This window comes from Solanum verrucosum, unplaced genomic scaffold, assembly GCF_900185275.1.
Source record: "Solanum verrucosum unplaced genomic scaffold, falcon-dt-bn FXZP01000229.1, whole genome shotgun sequence".
In the NCBI taxonomy this organism is placed as follows: domain Eukaryota; kingdom Viridiplantae; phylum Streptophyta; class Magnoliopsida; order Solanales; family Solanaceae; genus Solanum; species Solanum verrucosum.
This window is the reverse complement of record NW_026020011.1, coordinates 543,392-561,495: the sequence shown is the minus strand read 5'-3', so window position 1 is coordinate 561,495 and position 18,104 is coordinate 543,392. Positions and strand designations below refer to the sequence as shown.

The 18,104-nt window shown below is 29.1% G+C and overlaps 2 protein-coding genes across 2 annotated transcripts; both read right to left on the bottom strand.

Moving 5' to 3' along the window:
* Positions 1-13,833: 13,833 nt before the first annotated feature.
* LOC125820298 (receptor-like protein 9DC3) lies at positions 13,834-14,921 on the bottom strand. The gene is made up of 2 exons (XM_049499740.1): positions 14,564-14,921; positions 13,834-14,456 (listed from the first exon to the last, which is right to left on the bottom strand). The coding sequence occupies exons 1-2, from the start codon at positions 14,919-14,921 to the stop codon at positions 13,834-13,836; spliced, it is 981 nt and encodes a 326-aa protein (XP_049355697.1).
* A 145-nt stretch (positions 14,922-15,066) lies between these two features.
* Positions 15,067-16,266, bottom strand: LOC125820296 (probable leucine-rich repeat receptor-like protein kinase At1g35710). The gene is made up of 4 exons (XM_049499739.1): positions 15,795-16,266; positions 15,672-15,722; positions 15,341-15,599; positions 15,067-15,223 (listed from the first exon to the last, which is right to left on the bottom strand). Exons 1-4 carry the CDS (start codon positions 16,264-16,266, stop codon positions 15,067-15,069), a joined length of 939 nt encoding a protein of 312 aa, XP_049355696.1.
* Between the last annotated feature and the right edge of the window lie 1,838 nt (positions 16,267-18,104).

The window sequence follows — 18,104 nt, the reverse complement described above, 5'->3', positions numbered from 1 at the left end:
TGACATTATATCGGCCAGCCGTGTCAATTCATCTAAGAAAATAATTTTTATTTTATTTTTTCTTGTTCAAGACCAAATCCAATCTCTCAAGAAAGTAAGAAAAAAGAAAAGAAAATCACTAACGCGCCAACTTTCAGAGTTCATATTGAAAGGTTTTCTAATAATACTAGATATAGGACCCCGTGCCAGCACGGGCCCAATATATATTATTTTTTTATTTTAATTTATGTCATATTATGGAATTTGAGAAGTTATTGATATTTTTATATGATTTTAAAAATATTTTAAATTTTTAGCTATTGTGATTTGTAGTACTTTTTTTTAACATAATTTTGAAAATAATATTTATTACTCTGTTTGTTCTAATTTATGTGGCAAACGCAGAATTTCAAATATTAACCCTTTTTTATATGTCTTTTTAATAAATGAAGTTGTTAATTATTGTATTTTATAGTACATTTTGAACCTAATTTTTTAATAATATATGTTATTTGCCATGTCCCAATTTATGTGGCATTAATTGATAGATTTGTTGGAGTCGAGAGATTTATTTTGTTAATTATTGTAATTTATAGTTTTTTTTCGTCAATTTCAAACAATATATGTTGTTAATTGATAAAATACTTTTAATGTAATTTTTTTTTAAAATATATGTGTGACTCTCCATGTCCCAATTTATGTGGCACATGTAAAGTTTTGACAATTAACCAAAATTTTAATACATTTAAAAATATATTTTTAAGTCGTTAAATTTTAAGTAATTTAAATTGTTGTATTATTTATTACAATTTATAATACTTTTAAAGTAGTTTAAATATTGTACTATTTATTATGATTTATAACAGTTTTTTTTTAATTTATGTCATATTATGGAATTTGATAAGTTATTGAAATTTTTATATGATTTTAAAAATATTTTTTAAATTGTTAGCTATTGTGATTTGTAGTACTTTTTTTTAACATAATTTTGAAAATAATATTTATTACTCTGTTTGTTCTAATTTATGTGGCAAACGCAGAATTTCAAATATTAACCCTTTTTTATATGTCTTTTTAATAAATGAAGTTGTTAATTATTGTATTTTATAGTACATTTTGAACCTAATTTTTTAATAATATATGTTATTTGCCATGTCCCAATTTATGTGGCATTAATTGATAGATTTGTTGGAGTCGAGAGATTTATTTTGTTAATTATTGTAATTTATAGTTTTTTTTCGTCAATTTCAAACAATATATGTTGTTAATTGATAAAATACTTTTAATGTAATTTTTTTTTTAAAATATATGTGTGACTCTCCATGTCCCAATTTATGTGGCACATGTAAAGTTTTGACAATTAACCAAAATTTTAATACATTTAAAAATATATTTTTAAGTCGTTAAATTTTAAGTAATTTAAATTGTTGTATTATTTATTACAATTTATAATACTTTTAAAGTAGTTTAAATATTGTACTATTTATTATGATTTATAACAGTTTTTTTTTAATTTATGTCATATTATGGAATTTGATAAGTTATTGAAATTTTTATATGATTTTAAAAATATTTTTTAAATTGTTAGCTATTGTGATTTGTAGTACTTTTTTTTAACATAATTTTGAAAATAATATTTATTACTCTATTTGTTCCAATTTATGTGGCAGATGCAGAATTTCAAATATTAACCCTTTTTTATATGTCTCTTTAATATATTAAGTTGTTAATTATTGTATTTTATAGTACATTTTGAACCTCATTTTTTAATAATATATGTTATTTGCCATGTCCCAATTTATGTGGCATTAATTGATAGATTTGTTGGAGTCGAGAGATTTATTTTGTTAATTATTGTAATTTATAGTATTTTTTTCGTCAATTTCAAACAATATATGTTGTTAATTGATAGAATACTTTTAATGTAATTTTTAAAAAAAAAATATGTGTGACTCTCCATGTCTCAATTTATGTGGCACATGTAAAGTTTTGAGAATTAACCAAAATTTTAATACATTTATAAAAAAAATTAAGTCGTTAAATTTAAAGTAATTTAAATTGTTGTATTATTTATTACAATTTATAATACTTTTAAAGTAGTTTAAATATTGTACTGTTTATTATGATTTATAACAGTTTTTTTTTAAAAATTTATGTCATATTATGGAATTTGAGAATTTATTGTAATTTTTATATAATTTTAAAAATATTTTAAATTGTTAGCTATTGTGATTTGTAGTACTTTTTTTTAACATAATTTTGAAAATAATATTTATTACTCTCTTTGTTCTAATTTATGTGGCAGATGCAGAATTTCAAATATTAACCCTTTTTTATATGTCTCTTTAATATATTAAGTTGTTAATTATTGTATTTTTTAGTACATTTTGAACCTAATTTTTTAATAATATATGTTATTTGCCATGTCCCAATTTATGTGGCATTAATTGATAGATTTGTTGGAGTCGAGAGATTTATTTTGTTAATTATTGTAATTTATAGTTTTTTTTTCGTCAATTTCAAACAATATATGTTGTTAATTGATAGATTTTTTGGAGTGGACTATTTTTTTTAATTAATTATTGTAATTTATTGTTTCTTTTTCGTCAATTTCAAACAATATATGTTTATTATATAATCCATTTTATGTGGTATCAATAGAATTTAGAGAGTCAATTAAATTTTTTATATAAGTTTTAAATAATTAAGCTGTTAATTATTGTAATGTATAGTATTACTTATATTATTTTTAAATGTATTTAAATATTATATCTTAGGTTTTTATCCTAATTTATATGGCATTGATAGAATTTAAAGTGTCAAATAATTGTTAATTATTGTAATAGATAATATGGAGTATTTAAGTCATTTATAGTATAGTAATTAATAATATATAATATGTAGTATTTAAGTGGAGGGTGGTGGGGCCCACTTATATAGTTTGATAAATATATTGGATATTAGCAGTGATTTATAGTATAGTAATTAATAATATATAATATGTAGTATTTAAGTGGAAGGTGGTGGGGCCCACTTATATAGTTTGATAAATATATTGGATATTAGCAGTGATTTATAGTATAGTAATTAATAATATATAATATGTAGTATTTAAGTGGAAGGTGGTGGGGGCCACTTATATATTTTATAAATATATTGGACATTAATAGTGAACTTATTGGCACAATAATAGTCATTTCTAGAGTCTTCTATAATATAATAATTATATTGAAACTATGTACAGTCATATTTACGTACAAATCACGTAAGAGTCATAGAATAAGTCATGTACAGAAAATAATAATACTATGCAAACAAGGCCACAAATAAACAAAGCTAATTGGTAATATTCAAATAAATGTTATCCTTCTTCACACGTAACCCCACATTGGGAAAATTAAGATTTACTTTTTATACTTCCTCCTATATGGCCTAAGGGCATCTCCAACCCTAATCTCTATTTTACTCTCCAAATATAGAGTTCTCTATTTTATCAGACAACCAACTCCAACCCAATTCTCTATTTTACTATCTAAAAAAGAATCTTTTTCCCTCTCCTCAATATTATATTATTATTTCTATTTCATTAATATTTTCTTATTTCATGATACACATCCTTTATTTCCTTTTTTCCAAATAATCACTTCATATAATATTCATGTAATATAAAAAATTATTTTTTTCAAATTCATTACTTAATATAAAATTATATTTTTCCTAAATTTATAAATAACATAAATTGCAAGTTAATATTATATAATATACAAATTAATGGACAATTCAAATAAAAGTGAAATTTTTAGTGAAATATAATTACATAAATACTCTACTTTCAAGATTATTACATTGCTCTTATAAATGCTCTATTAATGCATTACGGAGTTCAAAATGAACATTTTATCCTTAATCATTTTATGTCTAGCTAAAGATTGTTCAAATCGGAGATTTTCATTCAACAAGAACAACTACGAATAATTAAAAAAAGAAATCAACAAGCACAACCACAATCACAACTACACTAATTATGTAGATCATACACTATTTTTTTCCAAATATTGTTAAATTTGAAAAATGACCTACCGGATTACTAAATTATCGTTGTGATAAAATTATTATGTTATGTATTGTTATCTTGTATTTAAATTATTATGTCATGTATTGTTTTTTAAATTAAAATTTTCATCTTATCATTTTAATTTTGTGCATTCTTCATAGTGAAAATAATAATGATATCAATCTATATTAAAGTGACGAAAATTAAAAAAAATTGAAACATTATTAATTCGGGATGAAAGTAGTATATATTAAATAATATTTTTTTTAAAAATGTTATATTACATTTAAAATGAATTACTAATATTAGAGATATTGAAACGACCCCAAAAATGCCCGAAAATGTGCTTCGGAAACACCTATAATTGTAATTTCCATATACCTCAAAATCTGTGCATGATTTCGGAAATTCGACTTCATATTCTTATTCATGGGGTCAAATTGAGTGGAAAATGGGTCTAACCCGAATTTTAGAGCAACCGTATCAAAATTCGAAAATCGCAAAAAAATGCGATTTGGAGGGTCAACTTTAAAGGGGCATATCTCTTAGCACACAAAGAACTGGAAGGGACACAACCTATTAAATTAAAGCTCTTTGAGTTAGCTTTCCAACGCACTTGGTTTCACCTCATTCCGAGTTAGGATGAGGGAGTTATGACCATTTTCGTAAAACTTGTCTGTGCAGATTTGCAATTTCCAGTGAACTATTTTTTTCTTTTTTTGAGGCTAAGTGTTGGGGACGTTTTTTTTTATAAAAAGGGGATATGTCCCATACTTAGTCATTTTTAACTTCAAAAACACTCTCTAAGCCCTCTCCAAAATTCCACCAAGATCCTCAACCAAATTCAAACATCTCAAGCTCTAATTTCGGATTCAAGACTCAATCTCAAGCTTCAATTCTCCATTCCAATCTTCATCAAGGATTCTCCAAAGTTGAGGTATGTGGGTTTGATTGTGGAAACCTTCCTTTCCACAAGTCCAACCATTTATCCTCTATTTCTACTTCAAGTTTATGGGTCCTTATGGTTATTTATAAACTCTTGAAGTATGGAATTACTACTACACACCCTATTATGGTCTATTTTGCATATTATCATGAAATGGAATTATTATGTGATGTTTATGGTTTTCATGCTTCCACGATCAAATTATGAAGGTTGATATATATATATGTATGTTGTTGGTGGGTTGATTTATATGGATTTTGGAATTGGTTGGACTTAGTACTCTTGAAATACATGATTTTATTTACATGAACAGTAGCCCACCATGTGTTTGATAAAATGCCCATTTATAGAATTCTTAGGAAGTGGAAGGTCCAATGTACGTCCTATGAGTCGGATGGTTATATAATTACTGAAATGATGATGAAATGGACACATGTATATGATTTTCTCTATATAAGTGTTGTGAGTCGACCAAGCCTAACTCGGGGGGTTGTAGGCCCGGGTAACCGTATCGAGGGGTTGGTACCTTGGTTGCCTAGTATGGGGGGTAGTAGGCCCGTATAACCATATCAAGGGGTTTGTACCTTGGTCCCTAGCTCGGGGGGTGGTAGGCCCGAGTAACCACATTGAGGGGTTTGTACCTTTTTCGCCTCTCCAAGGGGGTGGTAGGCCTTGGAAATACTATATTGATGGTCACTCGCCACACATGTACTATGCTCCACTAAATATAATTTTTATGTAAGCATCATTATACATATCATCTCATTAATATGCTATCTATCGGGTATGATTATGCATTTTGCCTATGATGTCCATCTATTGTTGCATTGCATTGCATCTCATATACTTAGTACATTCAAACGTACTAATGCATACTCTATGCCTACATGATGTCACCATGTAGGGACTGGAGCACCGCTTGACCATCCTCATCCGCGTGGCTAATACGATTTTCTATCAAGGTTATTGGTGAGTCCTCCATTCCGGGGACGTTGCTTATGATCTCTTGCTATGTATAAGACTTTTCCTTTTTAGTTATGTGTTGACTATGAGGGTGAGCCCGGTAGTTTGTCTTGGCCCCCGCTAAGTAACCATGATTAGAGGTGGTGTTAGATAAGTTGTGTATTATGCTTGAGCTTGACTCATCTATGGTATTTATGTATCATTCTCTTTTTCTCTTGCTCCCTTAGTCCCGACTTCCCCTTGATTATGCTTATCGCTTATGGTCATTTTAATTGCTTCCGCGATCAAGGATGTGTAATGATATGCTATGAGGCTTGTTTGGGGTTCCTTCGGGTTCCCCATTCGCCGATCACGTCTAGGCCCTAGGCTTGGGTCGTGACAGATATAATTAATGGCCTATATGAAAAATAATATGTTAACTACAAAATAATAGAAAATAATAATAAAATAATGAAAAAGTGAAATAGAGAGGTGAATAGTAGTTCTCCAAATTTGGAGAACTACTATTCACCTCTCTATAAATGGAGAATAGAGAGTAATTTAGAGGGTGATTGGAGAGCCCTTTCTCTATTTTACTCTCCAGATATAGAGAATGGAGAGTAAAATAGAGTGGGGTTGGAGATGGTCTAAGTATGATTGTGGTTTATACATATTTTTACCACAAGTTTTTTGTTTGAGAGAAGAAAGTTGAGTTAGCTAGCGTTTGGTTATAGATTTTCAAATATTCTTGGCAAATATTATTTGGGTGAAATTTCATTATGTGTTTGGCTATAGTATTTGGGAAACATATTTCACTTTTTAGAAAAATATGATTTATACCCATAAGTTTTAAAAACTATCAAAACTAACCATAACTTTGTATTACAAGTCAATTGGATCTTCGTTGCAACAAATAACAAGTAGTGTCCATGACACTGGAGCAATGTGGTAGTTTTGAGTGAGTGCAACAAGTATCATTCCATACATCGTGAAGTAGACAGAGCACATGATTTTGTTACTCTGAGCCGATTGTTCATCATTTTCATCAACAACCATATCATCACTTTCATATTAATCGAATATTTCATCATTATTTTGGTGTTCATGTAAAAAATTATGCAATACAACGTAAACAACTACTATAGAGTGTGTTTTTGTAAAAGATAAAAGTTTGGTGTAAAATTTCATTTTTTAAAAGATTCCAAATAATGAGATTTGACCCAAATACTAGAAAAAACTAGTATTTGGGAATTTGGGATATTTGCCAAATAATGACAAATTGTATGGACAAACACTATTTACCAAATTTTCCCCCAAATATTACTTGGGATATCTATGGCCAAATGGGTCCTTAGAATGAAGGTCTCAAATAGAGTAGGATCCATTCCGAGGGAGGATTTGTGGCTAGAATAGAAATATACCTAGTTTTCTCTATTTAGTTCCCATACTAGAGATATAAATGTGTTTTTGTTACTATCATATCATCACTATCAATTTTGCGACATAGTTATGAGAATACATGATTAGAAGATTAGAGGGTTGATAGACCATGAATATAATATTAACCACGTGAATTAATAACTCCAATGTCGTACACAATATTTTTTGCAAGTGACGTCACCTTTTAATGTAAACATATATATACACAACAAAATTAACATATACTATTATATTTTTTTCCAAAAAGTAAAATAAAAAATATTTGAACCTTTTCGTTTTGAAAATAATCTCATGACATTAGAAATAATAGTGGTAAAACATTTTTTTATATATAAATACCAAAAGAAGGAATTATAAAAGGCAAAAGAAGAAAAGAAAAAACAAAGGAAGGAAGAAATAAAATACAATATTACTAAACAACTTAAAGCTCCTAAAATCTATCTAGACTCGAACTCAGAGAAAATGATCAAAATAGTCCTTGATGTATAGGGGTTGAAATATTTTGGTTCTTTATATATATCATCTCATCCAAATAGTCCTTAATATATATATATATATATATATATATATATATATATATGAAAATATGGTCAATTTAGTCCCTAGCCCTAAAACTAACCAAAAAAATAAAAAATCTGTTAAATTTAACAGTGGGTCCCACACTTGGTGGAACCCTTCTTCCTCCCTCTTTCTTCCGTAATCTCTTCTCCTCCATCGGTTTTCTTCAACAATTTTTTTACAATTTTCAATTGATCTATTTTTGTTTCCACTGATAAAATCCTCTCATACATACACGAAGTTTCTTAAGATTATTATTTTCTAGCTCTGTCCATTCAGTTTTAATCCTTTTATTTGAGAAATGGAATGAATAAAGATATTGAAAAAAAATACTCGTAATTTTGAAAAGGATAAAACAAAAAGAAAATTAGTTACAACTTAAAAGGAATTGATTTATGGTGCTCTTGAGGAGAAATAGGGTCGTTTAACTAATTTACTTGGATCACAATTGTTTTAGAGATCTTGATTTTCTTCTTCTTCTTATATAAGAAAATAGGAGCTGCTCAAATTTTTGTTCCAATCAGGGGCAACTCAACAGATTTGGAGACCTAAAGCGAAATTTCAATTAGACACCTAAATTTTTTTTAAATGAGGCAATTATTATATGAATTGTTAACATTATTCTATAAGTATTAAGTTGACAAAATTGCTTATAAACTTTTTTTTTGGTTTAAAAACACATAAAATAAGTCAACCTAGAGAGGCTTGCAATTTACTTTATTCAACATATTTTTACTATTGATTTACTATATTTTTTACAGAGTATTATTCTAACTTATCATAGAGTATCAAAGGGGTTTAAAAAATAATAATGTGACTGTTAACGAAAAGAAGGTAAGAAGACTAAACGAAGTTTTCTTGATTTCTTCTATTTGATTGAGGTTAAGGAGAATAAATTAATATGATTTTTTTTTTTATAAAAGAGATACATTTATCATAAATAATTTATTTTTTTATAAAAAATAAAATAATACATAATTTATTTTTAATAAAAAATTGAGGCCCCCTGAAATTGGGGGCCTAAGGCATGTGCCTTATTTTTATAAACATTGAGCCGGCACTGGTTCCAATGAAAGATAAGAAATGAATGTAGTGTGTATGATTTTTCTTACAAGGATACGGAGTATGACTTTGTGAAAGAAAGAAGTTGAGGAAGTTGGGTGCCATGGTGATGGTGAAAGAAAACAAATTGAGGAAGAAGGGGTTTTACTAATATTTTTTTTTAAAAAAAGTTTGGCATGTTGTGAGACCCACTGATAAATTTAACAGTTTTTTTTATTTTTTTGGTTAGTTTAGGGTTAAGAACTAAAATGATCATCTTTTCATATACATTAAAGACTATTTGGATGAGATGATATATATAAAGGACTAAAATACTTCAACTCCTATACATCAAGGACCATTTTGATCATTTTCTCCTCAAACTCACGTCCCTCACGCTGACAATTGATACACTTTACCAACTGAGTTGTGCACCTGTCTTTTAATTATATATATATATATATATATATATATATATATATATATATATATATATATATAAATTTCAATAAAATCATGTCACGTAACACCTCTTGAACCTTACTAGATCAGCTCCTGAACAACTCGATAATTGTTTGTATGACAATGAAAGCATAGACGCAACACAATTGCATAAAAGTGACATAGCAACGAAATTTGTGTCTTACTGACTTAATCAAAACTTGTGAATCGTTTACTTAGTGATAATTAATTATTTAAACTTTGCAATTACAATTTACAAGTAACAAACAAACCAATTCTTCTAGAAAAAACATTTGTTAACTGTGTAGTCATAGTTTCTCTTAAATATTTTCCAGTCATACCAAATGTTTACAATTGTTATATTACATAATCGACCCATGTACACTTGTGTGTGCACTTATGAGCCAACGAATTTTTGTTTACAATAGTTGTATTATATAGTATACACACGTTGTATACATTTTTACAAGTACACTTTTTATGATATACACTTCATATTCATTTTTATCAGCATATTTTTCATATATAATTAATATACACTTTTCGTAAACACATTACCTATAATTTTATCTGAATAGATTTGTACCAAACAATCATAGAGCTATGTGAACCAATAAAAAAGCTACAGTTTTCTTTAAAAATATCTCCATGAGGGATATGAAAACAAACAAATTAAAGACAACAAGTTTCCTTAAATCCATTTGTTGAGAAAAAAAAACTGAAAATTATTGAACACCCACAAAGTACTAGAGCTAAATGCAGCCAACAAAATAAAGATAAATCCTAGAGAATTTAGCTTTTGCTTTTGTTCTTTGCCTCCACAATGTTCCTCTCTTTCTAAAAATGGCTAAGAATGAATATTTATAATTAATACTTTAAAATATTTAATAAAAGAATCCACCAAGTTGGACTAGGAAAGGGCAAAAGTTTTCCAATGTCTGTGCCACCTCATGACGCGAGGCACAGACATGGGAAAAATAAAATTGAAACAAGGAAAAAATATGACTAAAATAATATAAATCGCGCAGTATTACTACTCCACACTTTAACCTTTGTTCCTCCTCAAATAACTATTAGCTAGACAGACAAATTAATATAGCACCCACCTCGCTATACAAATCAAATAGGTTTACTCCTACTAGCTAGATCATCAAGACACTTTAAACATTGAAATAACTCTCAATACAAAGTATGCTTAAAGATTCAAATGGGTTGACTATAGATAATGATAGGGTAGACTTAGTCAAAAATTGGTTCAATAATTAGGTAGGGAAAATAATTATCTCCATATACATAATGCTTCTTCAATTTGAGGGACACAAATTCTAACTTTCTTCTATGAAATAAATTACCGATCGTACAATTTATTCATATCAAATAATCAATCAATTCAAAATTTGGAAAATGTTGTCATCCTCAAGTCAATGCCCAAGTCTTATGGGAAACATCAAGTTTGGCTCTATTTGTCTAACATCATTATTGTTTTTCTTGTCGAAGAAATAAAAGAAAACAAGCAAAACACAAATTTTTCTTGTCATTTGTAGAGTTTATTAGAAAAAATAATGCATGTATTAACCTTTTGTATTATTAGTATCTTGTTAGGTAAGCATTGGTTCTACATTCCGGGATCATTTGGTAGAATGTATTAGTAATACATGTATTCATAATGCTTGTATTAGTAATACTTGCATTAATAAAACATATTGCATAACTTCTATAAAAAATATTTGTTTAGGATAATACCCTCCACACTCTATAGATTTGGAAAATAGAAAATGTGCTGAGAAGGATTTGAAGGGTTATTATGCCTTCAATCAATCTAATACATGTCTTGAAACCTTTTGTATTACTAGTACATAAAAATCTATGGTATTAGTAATACACACCTCAATACACAATAAAGCATATAACTGATACAAATATTACATATACATAGGCTAAAAGTGTACTGAATTAACAAGGTACTAATAATACACAAAGCTTATGGATGCATGTTTTTTTGTAACGAGGCACTCGTCTTATCCCACCCATGACAAGTAAGCCGAAAATCCAAAACATAACAATAGAAAAGCGGAAATTAAAATATCAATGGCATAAATGCGGGTAACTTAGTCAGCTCAAAACCCCTAAAATCTTGTTGTCACATGTACAAGCCACTATTACAACTGAATTGAAGAAAATTACAAGTCTCAAATGTCTTTGTTTCTAGAGTAGAACAAGAACATAATAAAGGAACAAGACGGCTCGTTGAGATGACAAGCAACTACCTCTCAAGTATCCACAGAAAAGCCTCGGACGAAGTAGAGAAGAAGGATAATCACATAGATCTGGGCTTGTGACCTACACAAGTGTAGAAGTAAGGAGTGAGTACCAAACCACACGGGACTCAACAGACAAACTACTAAACGCTATGTCAACCAAAGCAGAATACAAGCACTCCTTTCATTCCAACCGAACTTCCACAAACTACAACCTACACATAAATCAACCCAACCTAACAATCTATAAATCACGGAACACATAGTTCAATAGTAACATCTCAACAAGTACAGATCAGTCACAGTCAAGTATCAAGTACATCAATCGAAATTCTCATAAAAACGATCACAACTTCACAAATGGTAATGATGTGCAATGCAATGATATGTCAAGTAAAGTGTCTGTCCTACGATACAGTTTCGTTGAATCTCAATTCGAAACCCATAGGGGACTTCCTAGTCCATGCATCTACCATAGACGTGTGGCCCGATGCCAATTTTATCTCAATGAATCTGCCAAAAATATATGGCCCATTCCCTATTTCCACTCAATGTTTCAACCATGGACGTGGGGCCAAATTCCTATTTCCTCTCATCCTCACCAATACCATCACAACAGTGGTACAACATAAATGCAAACATAATAATGCATTGATCAAATATGAGGATGATAATTCAACACCAATATCCAACAACAATTAATCAAAGCATATCATTAAGTGTTCATCTCATTCAGTCTATTGCCACAACATAATCAAGTCACACAAATCAACAAGATTCTAATTTTAATCCAAGTTGTTTAACAAGTTCACATCATTAAATTACCATACACAATTCTTATATATATGAATACCAACCCAATACACCAATTTCCATTACTTCATCTGTCCCAATTTATGTGGCACTTTTCGGATTTTGAGATTTAAACTAGTTTATCTTTGACCGTAAATTTTGCATATATCTTTTAATTATTTTGAATTGCCAATTATTGTGACTTATAGTACTTTTTACATAGTTCACAAATATATAAATTTATTTAATTTTTTTTTGAAGATTCCACGCACAAATTTCTAGTCGAACTTAAGCTGTTTGACTCTCGAAAAATGAAATGTGTCACATAAATTAAGACAGAGGGAGTATTTCCCAACGCATATAACAAGGAAACTTTCTGATTTTTCCATATGAAACAATTACTATTTTTTTCTTTTCATACCATTCAATCTCTAATTATCTATGGAATAGCCATTGAATATTTTTAGATAGAAAATTTTGTAGGAAAAAATATAGTGATTTTTTAAGTAGCGTAATATTGAAGTCTCACAACTTTAATGCATGTTAGTGTTAATTTTTTTATGTGATGGTGGTAGTGAGGTTTCTTGTTGAATAATTTGAAGCTTCAGAGGCTGTTTTAATTTATTTTTTTTGGTACTTTGTACCTGTCAAAGGCTACATATACATTCTTTCTGTCCCGTTTTACTTGTCAAATTTTGACTTGACACGCCTATTAAGAAAACAATAATGCAATAGTGAATTTAATAAAATCTTAAACATATTTACTCACTACATTTTTCAAAGAAATTAATATAAAAAAATAAATTATCTTTTCTTGATTTATCAAAAATGACAAGTAAAAAGAGACATTAAATTAGAAAAAAAATGGACAAATATAGATAGGGACAGAGGAAGTATTCTCATACTTGAATCCAAGAAATGCATATATATCATCCAATAGTACACAACATCTATTGAATACATTAATATCTTACATAAACTTGATATACCATCAAAGTACATAACATTACATTTTTCCAAGTTAATTGAAAAAGGAAGAAGAAAAGGCTTACTTATACAACTTAAAAAGAAATCAAAAAGTAAAAATTAGCTAATAAGTATGCTTACTTATTGCATCTCTGTTGAGCATTCCACCAAATGCTCCTCCAAGCACCTGCATGCATGTTGGAATTTATTTATTTGTTTATTATCTGATTTTTATTTTTACACCAAGAGAAGTTAAGTCTTACTACTATTATTTTGAAAAACCTAATTCCTTTTTTTTTTTGCTTCTACCAATTGATTTTGGAAAAAGAAATATGCTTAACATGAAAATTTAGATATATAGATCAAACTAGAACTCACTTGTATACCTGAATTTTTTAGTGCCTTTTTCTCTGTCGCATAATAATTTTGTACTCCAATCCTTCAATGATTCTTGCAAGCCATTTCAGATTTCCAGTTGACATCATGAAATGTATTATGGATAATCCAATACATAGACCACTTCCATATCCCATAAGAGTAGCTTTCCAAAAATCATTCATAAATTCAGAATTGCTTTCTTCACCATAATCAGCATTATTTGTCTCTGGCGGCCAAATACTTCCAAAACCTTTCGAAATAGGGAATCCTTGTAATCCATCATTACCTTCATATGAATTTTTTTCAAATGTAGCAAATTGATGTCCTTGAGGAATGCATCCTTGGAGATGATTGTGAGAGAGATTTATGAATGAAAGAAATGTAAGAGCATCAAGTTGTTGTGGTATCTCTCTTGAAAGCTGGTTGAATGAAAGATCCAATGATTCAACAAAAGATAAATTTCCAAGTGATGTTGGTATATTACCTTGCAATCTATTATGAGACAAATTTAGCCCCCGAAGCGCAATGAGATCTCCGAGATTACTTGGAATATACCCTTCAAAGCTGTTACTTGAAAGATCAATAGTGACATAAATTGTTAAAATTCTATCCAGTTCAAGCTCCAATCCCTTGGTTGAAACTGTTACAGAATCATTGTAATCTCTCTCTCTCCAAATTTTCCAAGATATGTCGGTACCTTGGATGGTTTATCAATTTTCTTCATGGCTTTCAATTTTTGAAACAAACTAGTCGACAAGTTTTCTGTGAAGGCATTGTAAGAGAGATCTATGATTCGAAGCTCAGAAAACATATTTTCATCACTTAAAGTTCTAATTGCCCCAAGCAATTTATTCGATCTCAAGCTTAAAACTTTCAACTTTGGCAAAGTTTCAAGCCACATTGGAAATGTGTCGTTAAGGTGATTGTATCCTAAATCAAGAAGTTCCAACTCTTTGCAATTGCCTAATGATCGGGGGATTTTTCCTTCTAATTCATTGTCATGTAAGTCTAAGCTTCTAAGTACACTTCCAATACTAAATGTTTCTGGAAGAGTCCCACAAAGTTTGTTTAGGTGGATATCCAAAACCTCAAGATGACCACCCATGTTTCCAAAACATTGTGGAATTTCTCCCTTTAAATTGTTTCCACCCAAATCTAAAATCCTTAGTGATGTTAGATTGCAAATAGACGAAGGGATCTCTTCATTGAGATTATTATATGCTATTTTCAGTACCTTGAGTCCACTAATATTAACTAGACACTGCGGAATTTCTCCCCTCAAGTTGTTTCCCCAAATACACCACTTCCAATTTTATCAAATTGCAAAAAGATAAAGGAATTTTCTCAGTGAGATTGTTGCTGTGTGGAGATACATCCATTGCAAGTTTCTCAAGTTGCCAAAAGAAGCTGGAATTGAACCAGTGAGTTTATTAACGCTTAAAAACATAGTAACAAGTCTTCCTATATTTCCCAACTCATTTGGAATCGAACCAGAAAGGTTGTTAGCAAAGAGACAAAAGATACAACACATTCAAATTCCCCAAAGAAGTAGGAATAGAACCACTAAGAAAATTAGTAGAGAAATCTAAATAACTAAGAGAATTCTTAGCCAAATTTCCCAATGAAGCAGGAATAACACCACTTAGAGAATTCTTAGCCAAAACTAGTTGACTAAGAGACCTTAAATAACCTATTTCTTCAGGAGTGGAGCCAGAAAGGTTATTCTCCTGAAGATACAGAATAGAAAGGCTGGTCAAATTTCCCAATAAAGCAGGAATAAAGCCTGAAATATGATTCCCATTAAGAAACAAACTAGATAAGTTGGTCAAATTTCCCAATGAAATAGGAATAGAACCATTAAGAGAATTAGTACCCAAATCTAGAGAAGTAAGAGACCTTAAATAACCTATTTCTGTAGGAATCGAGCCATAAAGATTATTCTGATAAAGAGACAAAATAGACAAGTTGGTCAAATTACTCAATGAGGCAGGAATGAAACCATTTAAAAGGTTGTCATAGATGTTAATATTCTGGAGATTTGCTAGTGAGCCGATTTGGAATGGGATTGTGCCTGAAATCATATTGGTGTGCAAGTCAAGATAGACAAGATTAGTGAGATTACTAATTTCAGGTGGGATAGTTCCAGAGAGATTATTCACACTAAGATCAACATATTCAAGAAAAGGGAGAGTCGAAAATGGAAAATCATAGAGTGTACCGATGACATGAGCACCTTGAATATCCAACTTGCTTACCCTACCATTTAAGCACATAACTCCATACCAATCCATGCATGCATTCGAACTTTGAGTCCATGAAGCCAATAAGGAATTAGTCTGGTTCTTGAAAGTTGCTTTCCATTTTAGGAGGGCAATTTCTTCCTCATTGAAAGCAAAAGTAACCGTAAAGAGATATAAGAGAATGAGAAATTGAACTATTTTGGGAACCATGATCAAATATGTTGATAATGTGCTATTTTCTTGGATTTTTTTTCTTTTGATGAACTTGTGTAGTGTACACATTTATTTATATTGTAGAGATTTTTTTTAAGGTATTGCTAGTCAATGGCAAGTCAGTCTTATAATAATAATAATTATTATTATTTTAAAATAAAATTATCCTATTGGTGAATAGTTCGTTTAGTCAGATAAATGAATAGGGAAATATAATTCTCAAATTAGTCCAGCGTCATAAATACAATAGAGTATCACGACTCTTCTGTAAAATAATAATAATTTTGAAATATTGATCTTTTCTAATAGATATGATTTTAAAATCAAACTCCCCTCCCACAACTTTGAATAATAATCAAATTCCTCCATTTATCTTATGCATTGTCCATTTTATCCTTGTTATATCACATATATCTAATACCTCTTTGTATTATTATATAATTTATTTTTTAATCTAGGTATTTGTAACTTTTTCTTTAAGTTCATTAATATTACAAGTAGAATAATATTTTAATGAATTTGTCACAAAATATAATATTAATTTTATGACCAGTATTCCAATATAATATTCAATAATTTAGAAATAATCCAAGTCTTTTTTTAAAAAAGAACTGTGCAAATAATTTATTTTAGTTAATAAAAGTACTAGTTGTGGCAATGCTATTTGAGTGCTTTCAACTTAATTGAAGTTTCATTTTCTTGTCCTTAAAAGAAAAAAAACACACACCTAATTTAAGTCGAGAAAAAGACTATTTATGTATGAATAATGGAAATTTTGTTGTTTCTCAAGTTATTCCACAAAAAAAGCTACAACACAGAGTCTTTAAATTGAATATTTGATATAAACATCAATTGCGGATAAGGTTTTACTTTTTTTTTTTTTTTTTTTTAAATTTACATTTGATTTTAAAGAATACACTGTATATGATTGATCAACTTCTATTTTACTACACCAAAGACTACTACTCCATAATTGAATGGAAACACAGCCTATAAATTTTCTTTTTTTCTCACTTTTTAAATACTAAACACATTTCTTTAAATTTTACTAGTCTTGTAGAAATTTCAAAGAGAAATTATTAGGTAGGGAAAATAATAATCATTCTTCATATACATGCTTCTAATTCAAACTTTCTTCTATGAAATAAATTACTGATCGTACAATTTATTCATATCAAATAATCAATCAATCCAAAGTTTGGTAAATGTTGTCATCCTCAAGTCAATGACCCAAGTCTTACGGGAAACGTCAAGTTTGGCTCTATTAATTGTCTAACAACATAATTGTTTTTCTTGTCCAAAAAATGACCTTTATTTTAAAAAAATAAAAGAAAACAAGCAAAACACAAAATTTCCTTGTCGTTTGATAGAATGTATTAGAAAAAATAATACATGTATTAGATTTGTTTATTATTAGTATCAGTGGCATACACAAGATATCTTGCAAGTGGTGTCTACTTTTAAGTAATATATATAACACAATTCACATATACTATTTATATATTTTTCAAAAAGTGACAATTTTTTTTAACTTTTCCTGGATAAGTTTTTGTTTTGAAAATAATCTCATTAAATATAATAGTAGGTTGTTAGGGATGACGATGGATGCGGGGCAGAGTGGGTTTGAGGCTATGCGGAGCGGGGCGGGTTGAAGTGGTTTTTTTTCAAAACTAATGCGGGGTGGGGCGGTTTGTGGGTAATTAGGGGTGTTCGTGGTTCGGTTTGGATCGGTTATTGATTATAACCAAAACCAAACCAATCTAGTTGGTTTTTATAATTTCTAAAACCAAACCAAGCTAAACGAAAAAAATAACCATCGGTTTGGTTCAGTTTTT